Source organism: Zootoca vivipara, chromosome 1, assembly GCF_963506605.1.
Source record: "Zootoca vivipara chromosome 1, rZooViv1.1, whole genome shotgun sequence".
Lineage (NCBI taxonomy): Eukaryota > Metazoa > Chordata > Lepidosauria > Squamata > Lacertidae > Zootoca > Zootoca vivipara.
The window spans coordinates 11,719,637-11,738,968 of NC_083276.1; the positions used below are offsets into that span (position 1 = coordinate 11,719,637).

Here is a 19,332-nt window from a genome sequence, read left to right on the forward strand (position 1 = left end):
CTGCTGGCGTCGGTTCAGTTGCCGAACAGGTTGTATTCTGCACATGGAATGGAGGGCACCAGCTTGTCCTTTGTCCCGAGACCAGGAAGCAACATTCCTGGTTTTTGTTTATCTGGGGGTAACTATAGCATTGTGCAAACTCATTATTCATACGACAAACCTTTCCAAATGCTGTGTACTATTTAAAGCTGTATTGCGTTCCACGCCAGCTATGAGCATTTTCCCTTGTTCTCTCTCTCTCTCTCTCTCTCTCTCTCTCTCTCTCTCTCTCTCTCTCTCTCTCGTTGCATTTATAGCAGAAGATCTCATAGCGTGAGTCAACTTTCTTGGGCTGCATTGCCTTCTGTCTTGTGCACAGACCAGACCTCACCTTGGGTCCATTCAACTTCTTGGCATGAACCTTGGCTGCTGCTGCTGCCGCTGCCGCCACCGCCCTGCAGATCCCTGCAGAGATTCTCCTAGAACACCACGTCTATATTGTGGCAAATAATTCTGTCTCTAATGGTCAGGTCCTTATCGGAGGCTGGATCTGTAGGTACCTCGATCCTAGCCTTCTCAGGGCAGAGGGAGCACATCTGGTACAGGCCAGAGGTTGTTGGACTCCAGCTCCCATGTGACCCAGCCAACATGGCCAGTGAGATGATGGGAGTCAGAATCGAACATCTGGAGGAACATAATCTGTCTCCTTCATTTAGGACTTCAAAAGTAAGAACCATCGCCTTGAACAGTGGCCAGAAAGAAACTAGGGCAGCCATGGCCAAACTTGGCCCTCCATCTGTTTTGGGACTACAACTCCCATCATCCCTAGCTAACAGGAGCAGTGGTCAGGGATGATGGGAGTTGTAGTCCCAAAACAGCTAGAGGGCCAAGTTTGGCCATGCCTGAACTAGGGAACCCAGAGAACTGGGGAAATACCATCACCCACTGAAATCTTCTACCCACTTACCTGGGAATAAGCCTCAATAAACTCAGATGGAATTACCGGTACTTCTGAAGAGGCATGCAAACCACCCAGAGAACTTAGTTATGCATAGAATTGCATAGCCAGCTACTTGTACAGCAGGACAAATGCTGAGCTGCCCTGTGCAAAGTGCTGTAGACCAGGGACAGCAATGGCCAGATGTGGACTACAACTACCATAATCCTTGACCATTGGCTATGCTGCCTGGAGCTGATGGGAGTTGTAGTCCCAAATGCACCACATTGGCTAGTCCTGCTGTAAACACACTGTTGATTTATTATTGAGGCAGGTGATGACTTGCCTCATGATGCAAATATTCAAGTTTAATTACTAGTCTTTGGACTTTTCCCAGTGTTCCTGACATACATTGCACTCGGTTATCATAGAATCGTAGAACCGGAAGAGACCATGAGGCTCATCTTCTAGTGCAACCCCCTGCAATGCAGGGATCTTTTGCCCAATGTGGGACTCGAACCCACAGCCCTGAGATGATGAGTCTCATGATCTGCCAGCTGAGCTATCCCAAAGTGCATAATTCATTATTCTGAAGTCTTTATCTTCTAAAATGAAGTGGCAGCTTTTCAGCTGGATCCCACCCACGTTTTACTCAGAAGGAAGTGCCATCGGGTTCAAGAGGCTTTCCTCTGAGTAAATGTTCATCCGAATGCGCAAAAGACTGCAGCTTATATTTGTCTCACGCTTTCTCAATATCTGTAATAAGGACCCAGGCTGAGATTTTGGCAATAAATTAATGAATGAATTCTATGGTTTAAAAAAAGGCAGCACTTTTCTTTCTCTCTACACAACGACCTACTAAGAGAACACAAAGATACTTTTTGGGGCAGCTTGGAATCATTACTAAGTCATGAATCTTGATGCCCACTTCCCTCCTGAATCATAACTCTTGGCAACCGCAATGCATCATTCCACCAAAAAGCACATCTCCTCCTTATTTTGCCCAGTTAAGTATAAAACAAGCATGTTGCTCTGCCCAAGTGATGAATAAAGAGAGCGCTTGTTGACTACAGTTGCTCTGTAATGCTGAGGTTTATTGCATACATTACACAATGTGCAGACAAGCTTATTCACACTAAAATGGAAATGCAGATATAGCACTACAGGGAAGGCCTTGGGCTTTGAGGGGTATATACACCTCAGGTGGTTAATTTAATGGCCTCCTTTGCCAAGCAGCCTAGCATCATTCCATCAGGAGACAAAGCAGAATCTCAGCTCCTGCTGGGACACAATGGTTTTGGTATCATAGTGAATATGAGCTGGTTGCTAATGGAGGCGGGGGGGGGGGGACTTGTGGGCTTGCTTTACCCCACATATGCCTTCTTGACCGCTTCAATCTATGGCACAGACATGGTTACAAATGCTACTAAGCATCTGTCGCACACTTGTAAGAAATCAAACTTTTAGTGTGGCAGCACCTATGGAACTCCTTGCCTCTTGACACCAGGCAGGCACATTGGCTGTAATCTTTGGGCAAGCCTGTCTAGACATGCATAATTCTTTTATCTCTTTTGCCTCTCGTGTGTTTTAGCTACTGTTGATTTCAATACTCTTTTGAATGCTTTTAGATGCCTGTTTTTAACTTTTATATTGAGAGTTTTATTTTGTTTTTTATTGAGAATGTATAAGTTTTATTTTAGATTACTGTGAACTGCTTAGAGCTTTCTTCTTCAATCCATCCATATTTAAATTTTGTTAGATAAATAAATAAATGAAGGCAAGCAGGCAGGCAGGATTTGGATTTGATTGCATACATTTTACCTCTCATGCGCAGAATAGTATGCCAAGAGTAGCCAATGTGGTATGATCCGGATGTTGTGGACTACACATCCCATCAGTGGACAGGGCTGATGGGATCTGTAGTCCAACAATATCTGGAGAGGTGCATGTTGGCTATCCCTGAACTATAGACTGCAGGAAGCGAAGTTACAGGGAACCAGGCAGAGGGCCTTCTCGGTGGTGGCACCCTCCCTGTGGAACGCCCTCCCATCAGATGTCAAGGAAATAAACAACTATCTGACTTTTAGAAGACCTTTGAAGGCAGCCCTGTTTAGGAAAGTTTTTAATGTTTGATTCTATTTTTAATATTCTGTTGGAAGCTGCCCAGAGTGGCTGGGGAAACCCAGCCAGATGGGCAGGGTATAAATAATAAATTATTATTATATTATTGACTGGAAAAAGCAATGGGCCAGTCCACCCATAATAAACCTGGATTTTTCAGTTTCTTTCTCAGATGAATGGATATGAAGTGATTCTACGTAAGAGCATTATGTTTGGGGTGCAAGCTTTTTTTATTTGATTTAAAATCTGCTTTCCGCTTTCATCCTGCTCTTCCTCCCTAGGGAGATGAGCGTCCTACAAGGGGGGAAAACCAATAACATAATATTCACAATCCCCCTCTCTTGCAATTCTAACTTGCTTAAGTGCTCTACCTTTTAGAAGTGATTTGTAACTGATGCTAAGCAATAACAGGTTTCTGTCAGCAAAGCCTCGACTCCTTGGTATGCATTATGTGCAAGAGAGGTCAATTATTAGCAAATCAGCAGCAGATCTCTTAGGTTTTCTCGGCTCCTTGGCACTGGACAAACTGTTAATCTCTGCTTCAAAGGAAACATACAAAAACATGGCAACTCAACTTATTGCAAGACCTTACACCTGCTGTTCAGGCAGCCTGATCTGTAATTCAATTAAGCCACAAATGCTTGGAATTAAGATGAAGCCTCTGATCCTGCAGTGAAAGATGTGAAATGGATAGGACTGGTGCAAGAGGGGTCCTGCTACCAGGGAGCTATCATGACTCACACCGTTGTATTTGTGTAAAAATACACTCCAGCTTTCTCATCATTCAAGATTGGCACAACTGAACCAGTCCATGTAGGAACATTACTCTTATTATTATTAATTTATCTGTCACCTTCTATGTCATCTGTCATCGTCTTAAGGCAATGTTTGATAAAAAATAAAAAGCACAAAGCTACAAATAAATGTAAAACAAAACTACAACCATACAAAATATGCGTGGCAAAGCTTCATTTATCCAGCTAGGGCAGCCTGCCAGAAGAAAAATGTTTTCGGCTGTTTCGGGAAAGTGGAGATTGTGGGTGCCTGTCATATCTTGAAATATCGATCCAATGAGCTCAGTATTGTCTGAACAGGCTAGCAGTATCTCTCTGGGGTTTTCACCCTAGACAAGCCAAGGTTTGAATCTGGGACCTTCTCTCACTGAGCCACGGCCGTTCCCCGCAACCAGGTGAGTAAGACCTTAGCTGAGGGTTCTGGCAAATGTAGGCTAGAGGCAACGGCAGAAGCTGAACAGAAACACATTTCTGCTCAAATCACAGCACCAGGGAATGTGTAACCACATAATCTGAGGAAACAACATGCTGTGAATTCACCATACATTAAAAACACATGACTTCCCCTCCCCCAAGAAACCTGGGAACCGTAGTTCACCCAGCATAGAGCCACAATTCCCACAGAGACCAGAATTTTTTTTGGGGGGGGGGAGTTACATGCTTTGAATGTGTTTGAATTGCGAGGTGTGTACATAGCCTCAGAAACATCAATGCCTACGTCCAGAAAAAACATAACTTCTCATGGATAAAAAAATTCCTTCAGTAGCACCTTAAAGACCAACTAAGTTTATATTTTGGTATGAGCTTTCGTGTGCATGCACACTTCTTCAGATACACTAGAAACAGAAGTGTCAGACCCTATATATATACAGAGGGTGGTGGGGGTGGGTGGGAATGGGAGATGGGCTGATGGGAGTGGTAAACCTGTAGATGGGTGTTAATGGCTGCTGATGGCTGCAATTAGTCCTGGGCTGAGGTGCTAAAGAAAGCTTGATCATGCATAATGAGATAAGAATCCGATATCTCTATTCATCCCAGGTGCTTCCATGGTTTTAAGCTTGGTAATGATTTCCAATTCAGCAACTTCCCTTTCCAGTCTGTTCCTGAAATTTCTCTGTAATAAAACAGCTGCTTTGAGATCTTGTATAGAATGTCCTGGGAGATTGAAGTGTTCTCCTACTGGTTTTTCAGTCATTAACACCCATCTACAGGTTTACCACTCCCATCAGCCCATCTCCCATTCCCACCCACCCCCACCACCCTCTGTATATATATAGGGTCTGACACTTCTGTTTCTAGTGTATCTGAAGAAGTGTGCATGCACACGAAAGCTCATACCAAAATATAAACTTAGTTGGTCTTTAAGGTGCTACTGAAGGAATTTTTTTATTTTGCTTCGACTCAGACCAACACGGCTACCTACCTGAAACTTCTCATGGATAGTCAGACTTTGGCTCCATCTTCACTACACTTTTAAAGCTGTATCATACCACTTTAAACAGTCGTGGATCCCCAAGGAGAATCCTGGGAACTGTGGTTTATTATGGATGCTGAGAGTTTGTATTCCCCTCAAAGAAAGATAATTCTCAGAACAAAAAATTCCTTCCAGTAGCACCTTAGAGACCAACTAAGTTTGTCATAGGTGTGAGCTTTCGTGTGCATGCAAACTTAGTTGGTCTCTAAGGTGCTACTGGAAGGATTTTTTTATTTTGTTTTGACTGCATCAGACCAACACGGCTACCTACATGTAACTAATTCTTAGAATGGTATATCAATCAATCCCGCTTCTCACCGGGAACTCTGGAAGATCTCTCCTCGTCAGGGAGGGGAGACTTTGCGGGGGGACCCGCTCTGCGCGCCAAGCAGGGGGGCGTGTTCGGCCCCCTGCCTTACCAATGCCCGCTGCCGCGCACAGGCCCCTGGCTGGCCAATAGGGCCAGCTCGTGGGCGAGGCTTAGCTGCTTTAAAAACTGTGCGGCAGCATCAGTTTCTCCCCTTCTGCTGCTGCTCCTCAACAGATCTCCCGCCCACCCTCCTTTTAGGTCTTCTCTTAGTGTGTTTGCTTTGACCTTGCTATGGACTTCGGTTGGTCGCCTTTGGTTGCCCAAGGGGCCTGGTAGGAGTTTTTTTATCCAATTGGCTACTTGGCACCGGCCTCTTGGTTTTTTCGCCTACCTCATAGCAATTCGTCACAACTTCTTTCGGTATTCAGCGGTAGGCATTGGAATATGGAGTTGTCTGGTGTGTTCGAGGACTGGTTGTGGCCATCATCCAACCCTCCTCTTATAGGGGTATCCCCTTAAGGGATCCGGCGGTCGTGGATCCTGTCCGACGCCCTGCTGGGGGCTAGGGCCATGGCACGACCCCCGGTGACACCAGGGGGAGCTTTCAGTTGTATTTGCATCAACAGGCTCCTTCCTCGGGGTGTTAACCTGATATGACCCCCCGCGGAGCGGGGTGGAGTCATGCTTGCTAGGGAGTCCAATGCCTAAGCCAATACCTCTCACTTGCTCTAACCAATAAAGTTGTGGCCTTATTTTACCCATTAACTCAAATACAGTGGTGCCTCGCTTAACAAATGCCCTGCTTAACGGAATTTCCGCTTAACAAAAGGATTTTTCGAGCGGAGGTTGCCTCGCTAGACGAATTCGTTTTATGAAAAATTTGTCTAGCGAATCATGGTTTCCCATAGGAATGCATTGAAATTCAATTTTATTTTTTTTTAAAAAAAAATTTCAATGCATTCCTATGGGATTCGCTAGACGAATTTTTCATTATAAGAAAAGACCCGTGGAACGAATTAAATTTGTCTAGCGAGGCACCACTGTACCATGTGCCACTGTGTCTTTATTTCTCGCGGGGGCGGGTCCTTGAACTGCAAATTGGAGCTCTGAGAGGGGAACAGGGGTCTCCTAACAACTCTCTCTTTAACAAGTTCCTACAGTTTCCTTGACGTGTAGGGGAGCAGGGCATGGAACCATGACTGCTTAAATGAATAGTGTGGATGAGAGCTCTATAATAACCTTGGGACCCCCTGGCAGTTAAGAGGCTTCCCAAGTATAAGGCATATGTGCTCAGAAGAACTGAACCATCCCTTGTGGTGGGAGCCTCAGGAATAAAAGTTCTCAGAGAGAGAAAGAGAAGCAAAGTCCCTCCTTACGTCCAGAGTAAACAAGAAAAGACAGCAATACAATAGAGTTTTATGAAATACAGATGGAGTCGCTCCTATTGCACCCGAGTGAAACTATGAGCAAGGCCTTTTATCACAGCTTGATCAAAATGTGGTGGGGTCTCTGGGGCCCCCCGGATAAAGTTGCTCCAGGAGTCAGATCCAGCCCTCAGGTTGCCAAGCCGGCCATCCCTGTTGTAAAATGTGAAGCTGGAAAATATTATTGTTCGGATGATGCACATCTAATCAAAATATTATCCTGGGGTTAGGGAAAGGGCTATAGCTCTGTTTTTCTCTTGTGGAAAAATAGCCCCCAGCTCCGTTGGAGTCGTAATCAGTAAAAGTTACTACTCTGCATGAGAATGAAGGGGAGATAAAGCCAGCCCCATAAATTCCAACGCATTAGGAAACAGGATTATAAGAGATTTGTAAAAGAACAACACCAGGCATTATAACAAGCCATGTATTCAATGCCTACACCCTTAAGATCGCTCCACCCCACCCTCCTCAGAAAGCTTTTCACAAGTTGCAGTCTTTCAAAAGGCATGCCTCCGTCTGTGTGCATGTGTGTGCGTGTGCGCACACACACTTAGAATCACTAAAAGGATAACACAAGATGAGCCACCAGGAAAAGATTTGATGTTCACTTTGATCTTGCAAGAAATAAATATCTCACTTATCGGGCACTCTAATTTGATACCGACCTTCTCTGTCTATTCACTACACATTTGCAATATATCAAACACATGGCAGCCAGCCAGCCAGCCAGCCAGCCTCCTAGACAATTGAGCTTGTTTCTGAAAAGTTGCCTTAGTTTGGGATGAATCAGCCAATCACCGTTGCCTCCCCCTTTCCCTTTTTTTCTCGGAGATGCCTGGCATGACACACTGGGTGATGGTTATCATGCAAAAATAACAAGATCTACTTTGCCTTTGGGGAGAGGGGAAACAAGTCAAGAGCCACTGTTGCTTGTCAGAAAATAAACAGGAAAATAAAACTCAAGCCAGCTCTCTGTTCGTCTTGCTCTGAAACATTTCTCTCTAAACTCCACCTGCTAACCTGCTTCCATCACCATTCTTCAGCAATATTGCTCTTTGAAGGAAAACACATGAAGGAATAGGAAATGAAGAAGAGCAGCTTGAGGCATGCAGAGAGTGTATTCTGGTCACTATTGGGCACCTGTACCCTCCCCTCAATACTCAGGATTTAGGAGCAAGGCTTCCAGACAAAATTGAATCCTGAAACCTTTTAAAAAAGAAAAGACAAAAAGCTTTCACTTCCTTCCTCAAGAGGATTATGGCAACACAGTCTGAAATTATTTATGAAACTTTAAAAGCTTATGGTGGCATTACTGTAACTCTGCTGAACCTTATGCCTGAAAATACCATTAACTTTCACCGCCATCACTTATAAACTCTTGACAATAATCATGAGAAATGTTGAAAACTACACATTCAAAGCATATATCACATATTTTCAGTTGCAGTCAAAAAGCCATCTTTTCTTGCTGTTGTTTTTGGAACATGCCATGCCATGCAGAGTGCTGCAGCATCTTCACTGCTAAAGGGAGGGTGAGGGTGGGGTGGGGGAAGTGAAATTGAAGGCATGCAGTCTGAGTTTAAAAAAACTGACATATTCTGACAGGGACCACAACAAGAGCAATTGACTTAATTATACACATTGCAGGAGATTTCAGAGGCGACTTTTGCCGCGTGGTGAGAAGGCGAAAGAAAGTTTTGCCCGTGTGGATATTTACAGGCTGCTCTGAACTCTGATGCATGCAGTTATCTGAGCAAAGCCACACCCTAAGAAGCTGCAGGGAGAGGATATCACAGAGGGAGGGTTGGCAGCTAGCAAAGGCATTTCAAAACAGCGGCGGAGGCGGCAGCAGTAGTAGTAGCAGCAGCAGCAGCGCAGAAGGAAAGTAGAAAAAAACAGTTAAGCCCACCACTGCCTGGCGATCCCGGCCAGTTTGGAAGTACTAGATGAAAGCAGTCACACATCTTGGTGGCTTGGGTTGGCTCAGCAATGTGAGAGAGAGGAGGAAAGACAGAGAGGAGAGAGAAAGAGAGAGAGGGAGGAAAGCAGTCTTCTGTCCTTTTGAGAGAGAGAGAGAGAGAGAGAGAGAGACTCTCTTAGGCTCAGTCCCAGCGCAGAAGATGGAAGGTTTTTGAGACGCAGGAAAAAGTGCCTGGAGCTGCTGGGACCAAACTGCTGACACTCTCCGCCGGTCACCAGAGACTAGACGGTCCAGGTCTGCCCTGCATTGCAATCCTGCTCCATCGCAGCAGCCTTGCAGAGCTGGTGCTTTAGGTCATTGCAGAGGAAGGGAGTGGTGGTTGAGGGGTGGAGACGCCGCCGCCGCCGCCTTGCAGGGACCGAAAAGACTCCCAGCGAAATGGGCTGAGGATGCCCAGCTGCATGCGCTCACCTGATTGGCTGCGGCTCTCCTATTAAACCAGAAGCTGAGAGAGCGAACTGGCGCACTGGGAGAGGATGTGATTGTTATTCTCTCTTTCTCTCGCCAAGATCAGACGACAGTGGAGGTGGTCATCCATCGCCAGAGATGCAGGGCGAGATGGGAAACTCCAATCCCTGAGATTCCAAAGCTTCCTAAGTGCGGGTTTGCTTATGCTCAGTCCCTAATTATGGAATTTTCTTTACAACAGATTAAAGTGAAGAAGGGGAAAAAGGAAAGGAGGAGAAACGGAAGAAAGCAAGGATAACAACCATAGAATCATAGAATCGGAAGAGACCACAAGGGCCATCCAGTCCAACCCCCTGCCAAGCAGGAAACACCATCAAAGCATTCTTGACATATGCCTGTCAAGCCTCTGCTTAAAGACCTCCAAAGGAGGAGACTCCACCACACTCCTTGGTAGCAAATTCCACTGCCGAACAGCTCTTACTGTCAGGAAGTTCTTCCTAATGTTTAGGTGGAAGCTTCTTTCTTGTAGTTTGAATCCATTGCTCCGTGTCCGCTTCTCTGGAGCAGCAGAAAACAATCTTTCTCCCTCCTCCATATGACATCCTTTCATATATTTGAACATGGCTATCATATCACCCTTTAACCTTCTCTTCTCCAGGCTAAACATACCCAGCTCCCTAAGCCGTTCCTCATAAGGCATCGTTTCCAGGCCTTTGACCATTTTGGTTGCCCTCTTCTGGACACGTTCCAGCTTGTCAGTATCCTTCTTGAACTGTGGTGCCCAGAACTGGACGCAGTACCGGATTTAAGTATAAGCTAAACAAGCTATAGCTTAGGGCCCAACTCTCTTGCCCCCCATATACTTCTTCTTAATTGTATTTCACTATTAATATACTTCTTCTTAATTGTATTTCAGTTCAACAATTACTTTGATAAAATGCATATTTTGTTATGTGCAAATGGCTTTAGATACCTATTAGGTCCATAAATTACCATATAGCATATATTCAACACAAAAAACAGCGACAATTTGTTGCTGACAAAGGACAGCTGGACATATAAAGGGCCCCATTACCTTCAGTAGCTTAGAGCCTCATCAAACCTAAATCTGGCCCTGATAACAACAATAATGAAATACCATTAAAATGTAATTTTAGAATCATAGAATTGTAGAATTGGGGTGGAAAGCCAGGGTCATCTATTCCAACCCCCTACAGTATCTTATAATAATATAATTATAATATAATATATTAATATATCTTATAATAATATAAGATAGATTTATTGTGTCCCTTGTGTATACACCCACCGTGCTTCCAATAAATAATTTCCAAATATCATTACATTTGTTCATACGTAATTTTCATATGTTGCAAGAGTTGTCATGTCATCTGTCCATGGATCAAAGGAAGTCTTTCACCTTCCCCTGCCAATGTATCCATATCAATCTTTTTGCAGATGTAAGGGTTCAGAGAATCCATTTGCGTTGACCATTTGCCAAGCCCCATATATTAGATATGTACAGTAGTTTAAGATGACGTTATCTTCTGAAACCGAGAACAAGATGGCAGCTTCCAGTCCATGGGCAGAATCTGACTGGACTGGCATATGAAATGGGTGATGGGATGGCAGCGCCCGAAAGCACCCAAGGGCATCAGGCTGTTGTAGCAGGTGCATGCCAAGCTGTGCATCACACACGGTTCTGTCTTGTTCCACATCTGCCACCTGAGGCCATTTCCTCACTCTGCCCAATGGGAGAGCCGGCCCTGCATTCCGTGTGACACCGGCCTTGCTAATAAGGTGATTGCAGTGAGTAGCTAAGCAATGTGAAGACTTCTATGTTATCCAAGAGAAACAGCTGAGTATTGCCTGCAGGAGACGAACCACAGAGAATGGTCATTCACTTTGTGTTTAAAGTCACCTAGCTCTTATTCTGATTTATAATTTAGTTCCTGGTCAGTTTGTTCCCATTCTATTGTCTCTTCAGAGAGGCAAATAATGGCAAGGTGGCCAGTGTTTTCTTTCAATTTTTATTTCAAAATGCAGGGGTCACATTCATCAACTTGCAGTCCAGCCATGAAATGCAAAGAGTAAATCGTATTGTCAGACTCTTGTTTAAGTTAAGAAAATACCAGGAGAGAATTGGCAGTCAGAAGCCAGTATATCCTAAGTGTTGCAAGTCACCTTTCCATGAGAATTGCTTCAGCTGAGCCATTGTTTTCCACTGCATTTTATTTTACTTATTTATTGCATTTCTCCAAAGAACTCTAGGCCACCTCACTGTTTAATGTCCACAACAGACATCCCCAAACTGCGGCCCTCCAGATGTTTTGGCCTACAACTCCCATGATTCCTAGCTAACAGGACAAGTGGTCGGGGAAGATGGGAATTGTAGTCCAAAACATCTGGAGGGCTGAAGTTTGGAGATGCCTGGTCCACAACAACCCTGTAAGGTAGGTTAAAGTGAGTGTCAGTGATTGGCGCAAGATCACCCACTGAAGTTCATGGCATTACACAATTAGGTAAACTGTAGGTTCCATATACCCTTTAACATTTTTCATAATAAAATCAGAGTTAGAAATACATTGTTGAAGTCCAGTCATTTCGGCCAATAAGCAATTAATCAGGGCAACTGTTTAAGGTATGGAAGCAGAAGTAATAATAATAATAGTAACCCAAATATGAACTAAACTTTACAGTTCTGCCCCGATCACTCTATGGTCTGGTGCTGCTCACCGCCCAAGTGTGGTTTCAAGTTGGCTGCTCTTGCTGGTTTAGCACTAAGAGAAAAGGCTGCACCGCACCCACCAAAACTTGTGGTTGCATATCGCACACAGTCTCACTCTCAAAGCCACACAACTGTCCTTGGTTTCCACCAGTCTGTAACAAACCGTTGCTTGGAAGAGAATTGTGAGAATCGAAAGGGGGGTGGGGGAAAACAAGGACAAAAGATTTGGACTGCCCTTTTGGAATGCATCCAGACCCTCCAACATTTATCCAATGAAAATATGGATGTCCTATAACAACAACAACAACAACAACAACAACAACAACAATACCCCACCCATCTTACTGGGTTTTCCCAGACACCCTGGGCGGCTTCCAACATATATAATAACATAATAAAACATTAAACGTTAAAAAAACCCTTCCCCATACAGGGCTGCCTTCAGATGTCTTGGGGGTCGCATAACACCATACCGTCCAACATTTCTCTGATGAAAATAGAGGTGTCCCCTACGGAAAAGTAGAACATTCTGGGATCAAATCAGAAGCAGGGATGGCTTTTGTAAATCCAGGACTGTCACTGGGAAATAAGGACACTTGGAGGGCCTGTGCATAACCCCACCCCTTTTTTGCAGGCATGCAAAAATAAACCATGGGCACATGCAAAAAGAGGTCCCAATGGACACCAATGTGAACAGGAACGTGGGTGTGCCAAAAGCTGGAGAAGAGGGCAGAAGCTAGAGGAAGAAATGTGAGTGGCGGGGTGACATTTTATTGTATTTTTAATATTTTGTTGGAAGCCGCCCAGAGTGGCTGGGGAAACCCAGCTAGATGGGCAGGGTATAAATAAATAAATAATAATAATAATAATAATAATAATAATAATAATAATTTTATTTTATTTTTCCTTTCTGGGGACCTTCTGGGAAACTCACCAAACCTGCTGTACCTGGAAGTGGGTGTGGCGAGTGCACCTGAGGACTCTCCATCTGCCTCGGTGCCTGTCCTTCCAAAACCAAGCCTAGTGTGGGAGACTTGGGTGGTGTCAGTGGGTTCCAGGAACCCTCTTCATTCTCAGCTTTTTGTGGGTGAGCTGTGAATCTGTTTGGGCCCTGGCTGAGAGTCCTGGGTTGATGGGCGGAATCCTGGCTGGTGGCCAGGATGCTGAGAGGGAAGGATGAAGAAGGAGAAGGAATCAATGTTGGGTTCATGCATTAGTAATTTGATACTGATGTGACATTTTTATGCAACTGTGTTTTCGTAACATTTATTGGTGTTTAAGTTGTTTGTTGCTGCTGTTTTAGTTTTCTGCACACCACTTAGCAGGGCCGTCTTAAGCGCCCCTGGCGCTGTGGAGCGACGGATCCCTCCAGCGCCCCCCACCCCGTTTCCTAGTGCGGTGGGTGGGCAGGCGCAGCGTGCAGCGCGGCTGCCACAGGCGCTGCTGCACGGCGGGCGGGCAGGCACAGCGCGGTTGCCGTGGGCGCAGCTGCGCGTCGAACCGGCGGACCGGCCAGCCAGCGGGCGGGCGCAGCTCGCGGCGCCCTCCTGGCGGGCCGGCGCCGTGGTACCCTGCGCCACCGGGGGTCTACCTAGAGCCGGCCCTGCCACTTAGAGATAACTTTGTATGTTAAGGGGTACAAAAATCTATATACTGTATATAAAAATGTAGAAGGTCCATGTTTGTTAGGCCACGACATTCTCCGAAACAGCTTGCCTGATCGCGTTCAAATTTGGCCACAGCGTCACATGGGGATATCCAGGTGTTTCCATGTGCTTAGATTGCCCACATGTCACACCTGTGCCAGGAAAACCAGGTAAAAACCACTGGTTTGGAACCCTGAAATCAGAGGGCCGGGGAAGCTGGGAAATAGAAGGCAGAAGAGTTTGCAACACATCGCCCTCTAGCGGCGGCTACACTGGTACTACAGCTAGAAAACCTTGGCCCTCTATTGGAGGCCACACTGGTACTCCAGCTACTAGGCCGAATGGAGGCTTCCCTTTACAGACTAGGCCGAATGGAGGTGGGGGCTCGCCTGGGTGTGGGTTGGGGGCAGGAGGGGATAGGATAGGTCATGGATCGGGACAGGGTGGGGGGAATCACAGGGATGAGCCGCAGCAACGCGTGGCCTGGCCAGCTAGTGATCTATATAACTACAAAATACAATAGAAAGACATCCAATGGCATAATCATTCCATTCCAGGCCCCCTCTCTGACCCCACAATAAAAGACACTTGGGCACAAATTATCTCCAGAACTTTAAGGGAATTAAGAGGAGAGCAGGCACAATGCTCCCTTGCCACCACAAGATGCCCAACGAGGGACCAATCTTCTCATTTTTGTTCTTCTTCAAATGATGTTGCAGCAGCAGCAGCAGCAGCAGCAGCAGCAGCAGCAACAGCAAAGGATGCGTTTCTCTGCAATTCTCGAGAGGCGCATTTGGCTGGGCTGTCATAGGTGCTCAGTGCTTGTGCTCTCTGCCCACGAGCTGAATCATGTTCCCACTGGGACACGTCTGCCAACGGGGGTTTGACACGCCAGCTGGTTCCATGTGCCCTGCCAACGAACCTGTTAGTTAATTTCTTGTTTCTGATTTGCTAAATTTTTGGATCGCCCTTCATCCGAACACCACAGGGCAGTTCACAGCATAACAATACAAAACGAGAAGACAAGATACATAATGAAAACAAGAACAAGAACGGGCACAAACCATGCACTGTCTCAAGGCTGCGCAACCTCACAGATGTTGCTTGACTCCAACTACATCCTCCCCAACGGTCGGCCATGCTGACTGGGGCTGATGGGAGTTGGAGTCTAGCAACAGCTCGAGTGCCTCAGCTGCCTCAACTCTGTTCTGGCTTACATTTGGCTTTTGTGTCATGCACTGTATAACAGTGATGAAGCCAGTTACAGGTAGGTAGCCGTGTTGGTCTGAGTCGAAGCAAAATAATAAAAAAAATCCTTCAGTAGCACCTTAAAGACCAACTAAGTTTTTATTTTGGTATGAGCTTTCGTGAAGTGTGCATGCACACGAAAGCTCATACCAAAATAAAAACTTAGTTGGTCTTTAAGGTGCTACTGAAGGAATTTTTTTAGTGATGAAGCCAGTTAGAACATCCCGAAGAAGTGCCTCCACCCCGATCGTTCTGCCCAATCACTGAGGTCCAGCTCCAAGGGCCTTCTGGCGGTTCCCTCACTGCAAGAAGCAAAGCTACAGGGAACCAGGCAGAGGGCCTTCTCGGTAGTGGCACCCGCCCTGTGGAACGCCCTCCCATCAGATGTCAAGGAAATAAACAACTATCTGACTTTTAGAAGACCTTTGAAGGCAGCCCTAGAAGACCTTTGAAGGCAGAGGTCAGAGAGATAAACAACTACAGTACCTGACATTTAGAAAACAAGGCAACCCTGTTTAGGGAAGTTTTTGATGTGTGACGTTTTAATGTATTTTAATTTTTGTTGGAAGCCGCCCAGAGTGTCTGGGGAAACCCAGCCGGATGGGCAGGGTACAAACAACAACAACAACAACAACAACTTATTATTTATACCCCACTCATCTGGCTGGGTTTTCCCAGCCACTCTGGGTGCCTTACAACAGAAAAATAAAATAAAATAATCTATTAAATATCAAAAGCCTCCCTAAACAGGGCTGCCTTCAGATGTCTTCTAAAAATCTGGTAGCTGTTTTTTTCTTTGACATCTGATGGGAGGGCGTTCCACAGGGCGGGTGCCACCACCGAGAAGGCCCTCTGCCTGGTTCCCTGCAACTTGGCTTCTCACAACAAGGGAATCACCAGAAGGCCCTCGGTATTGGACCTCAGTGTCTGGGCAGAATGATGGGGGTGGAGACGCTCCTTCAGGTATACTGGACCGAGGCCATTTAGGGCTTTAAAGGTCAGCACCAACACTTTGAACTGTGCTCGGAAACATACTGGGAGCCAATGTAGATCTTTCAAGACCGGTGTTATGTGGTCTCGGCGGCCGCTCCCAGTCACCAGTCTGGCTGCCGCATTCTGGGTTAGTTGTAGTTTCTGGGTCACCTTCAAAGGTAGCCCCATAGAATGCATTGCAGTAGTCCAAGCGAGAGTTAACTAGAGCATGCACCACTCTGGCGAGACAGTCTGCGGGCAGGTAGGGTCTCAGCCTGCGTACCAGATGGAGCTGATAGACAGCTGCCCTGGACACAGAATTGACTCCAGAATGACTCCCAGGCTGCGCACCTGGTCCTTCAGGGGCACAGTTACCCCATTCAGGACCAGGGAGTCCTCCACACCTGCCCGCCTCCTCTCCCCCACAAACAGTACTTCTGTCTTGTCAGGATTCAACCTCAATCTGTTAGCCGCCATCCATCCTCCAACCGCCATCCATCCTCCAACCTCCAAATAATAAATTATTATTATTATTATTATTATTATTATTATTATTATTATTATTATTATTACGTATTAGCATGATGTGCGAGATCATTGTTTATAGCAGTTAGCTGGCTTTCGGCATTCTTGGCTCCTTAAAGGTAAAAGTAAAGGGCCCCCTGACCATCAGGTCCAGTCGTGTCCGATTCTGGGCTTGCGGCGCTCATCTCGCTCTATAGGCCGAGGGAGCCGGCGTTTGTCCGCAGAAAGCTTCCGGGTCATGTGGCCAGCATGACAAAGCTGCTTCTGACGAACCAGAGCAGCGCACGGAAACGCCGTTTATCTTCCCGCCGGAGCAGTACCTATTTATCTACTTGCACTTTGACATGCTTTCGAACTGCTAGGTTGGCAGGAGCTGGGACCAAGCAACGGGAGCTCACCCCGTTGCAGGGATTCGAACCGCCGACCTTCTGATCAGCAAGCCCTAGACTCTGTGGTTTAACCCACAGCGCCACCTGGGTCCCTAATTCTTGGCTCCTTAGGCAACATTATTTGCTTTATTCATTATTACTGGAATTTCCTTTGAGCAAAACCTCAAAACATTTCCCTCCTGCTCCTTGCCTCCCCCTTTTTGCTCCCTGAGGAAATCCTAGCAAACACACCAACCTGCCATGCCTTGCTTGCTTAGATGAGAAAACGGTTTTCCAGAGTTTTCCTTTGATAACCATCATATGTGTGTGTGTGTGTGTGTGTGTGTGTGTGTGTGTGTGTGTGTGTAGATGATGATATATAAACTTGCTTCCCCTTCAATTAGGAGGACTTTTTAATTACTTTTCTGCTTGCGGGTATATATTGGGGAGGCATAAAATAGACCCAGGTGAACATCTCGAAAATTGCCTTTTGTAAACCCACCCCCCCTAATAAAAAAAGCTTGCAAATAATTTATATAGCAAAGCTTTGGCAGGGGAATGCTTTGGAATTCTTATCTCATTCTTCAGCCCAACAGCCCCATCAGCTATTTTCATTTTAACAAGCAGAGGATTTAAAAAAATAAATAAATCCTGCATGATAAGAGATTTGCTGAAAGCCACCCACTAAGTTTAGGGTTGGGCTATGATTTGAATTAGAGCTGTGCTGAATAGTACCCAGTTTCCAACTGGAGGAAGAAAGAAACTTAGCGGTTTCAGTGGGAAAGAATCCTGCCCCTGATAAGGACAGATATCAATGAATATACATATATTTTTCTCTCCCTGTTCAGTGTCATTGCCTCCTCCGGCTATTGAGACTTCCTTTCCCCTAAATCCATAGCTGTCAAGTTTTCCCTTTTCTCGTGAGGAAGCCTATTCAGCATAAGGGAATTTCCCTTAAAAAAAGGGAGAACTTGACAGCTATGCCTAAATTAGTTATATGGGGCGGTTCTACCCGCTCAGGATAACTCAATGAATGTTATGACATCACAACACTGCACAGACAATTGCTGGAAATGGCAGGTGGGGAGATCACTTTTGTGGTCAGGTCCTGCTTGCGGGATTCCCATGGGAATCTGATTGGACACCATGAGAATAGGATGCTGGCTATTGATTGATTGCATTGCATTTATACACCACCCTTCATCATAAGATCTCAGGGTAGTTCACGGAATAAAATACAGGAGTAATACAAATAAATAAGTAAAACAAAACAGCAAAACAATATTTTTATTTTTTTACAGGTAGGTAGCCGTGTTGGTCTGGGTCAAAGTAAAATAAAAAAATTCCTTCAGTAGCACCTTAAAGACCAACTAAGTTTTTATTTTGGTATGAGCTTTCGTGTGCATGCACACTTAAGCTCATACCAAAATAAAAACTTAGTTGGTCTTTAAGGTGCTACTGAAGGAATTTTTTTATTTTTTTATAATATTTATTAAGCTTTCCAATTTAATTATCCAATGAAAACCACATTAAAACATTCCAAATTACAATATATATATATAAAAGCCAAATATAAATGTAGAATTTTATATCTTTGGGTGACTTCCCATGCTCTGAATTTTGCGAAATGCTGATCATCTAATGTCACATTGCATTTCTCAGTTAATCAATAAACCATTCCGATGTTAATCCTTCATATAACTTCCCTTTACTTTTACAACCACTGGCCTGTTCAACTTTCACCTTCTTAATTCTGTGTGAAATGTTTTCCCCTGATGTTTTCCACGGCCCAGCAATTCCATTTTCTGTTTCTGCTCACAGGAGCCATAATATGCCACATCCCAAACAAAGAGACGCCATTAGCCCCGGGCAGACAAAACAATACTCCCCCCTCCCGCAAACACATTGAAAAGACTGTGGAATAGTAATAAGCCAAAATTGGCCTGGTTGAAGAGGAATGTTTTTGTTTGGTGCCTGGCGGCGAGCCACTACAGAGAAGGCCCTGTTCTCGTGTTGCCACCCTCTGGACCTCATGTGGAAGAGGCACACGAAGAAGAAGGGCCTCACATGATGAATGCAGAGTCTGGGAGGGTTTATATGGGGAGAGGCGGTCCTTCAGGTATTGCGGTCCTGATCAGATGGAGCATTGGCCTGATCCAGCAGGCTCTCATTGTTTTCTTTGTTCTCAATTCCTCACTGATGTATAACCACGCTGCAAAGAGATGGGAGCAAATGCTAAATCAAAACCAGACCTTGTCTAAACTCTACAGAGGCTTTGTGCAAGCAACTCAGGATGAATGGTCAACAAACAGGTGGTCTGAAGCAGCCCCTGGGAAGGTGAGTTCCAAAAGCACCCAGGTGCATTTCGTACCTTGGGCCACTGATCCAGCAGGCTCTTAACAGTGTTCACAGCTGCT

General features: G+C 45.4%; 1 protein-coding gene across 1 annotated transcript in view; it reads right to left on the reverse strand.

Annotated features, from left to right (window-relative positions):
* Window positions 1-9,052, reverse strand: part of LOC118097957 (protein AHNAK2) — a 94,738-nt gene extending 85,686 nt beyond the window's left edge. The window contains 1 exon segment of the mRNA XM_060271588.1: window positions 8,949-9,052. Coding sequence (XP_060127571.1) covers window positions 8,949-9,003 — 55 coding nt within the window. The 5' untranslated portion in view covers window positions 9,004-9,052.
* Between the last annotated feature and the right edge of the window lie 10,280 nt (window positions 9,053-19,332).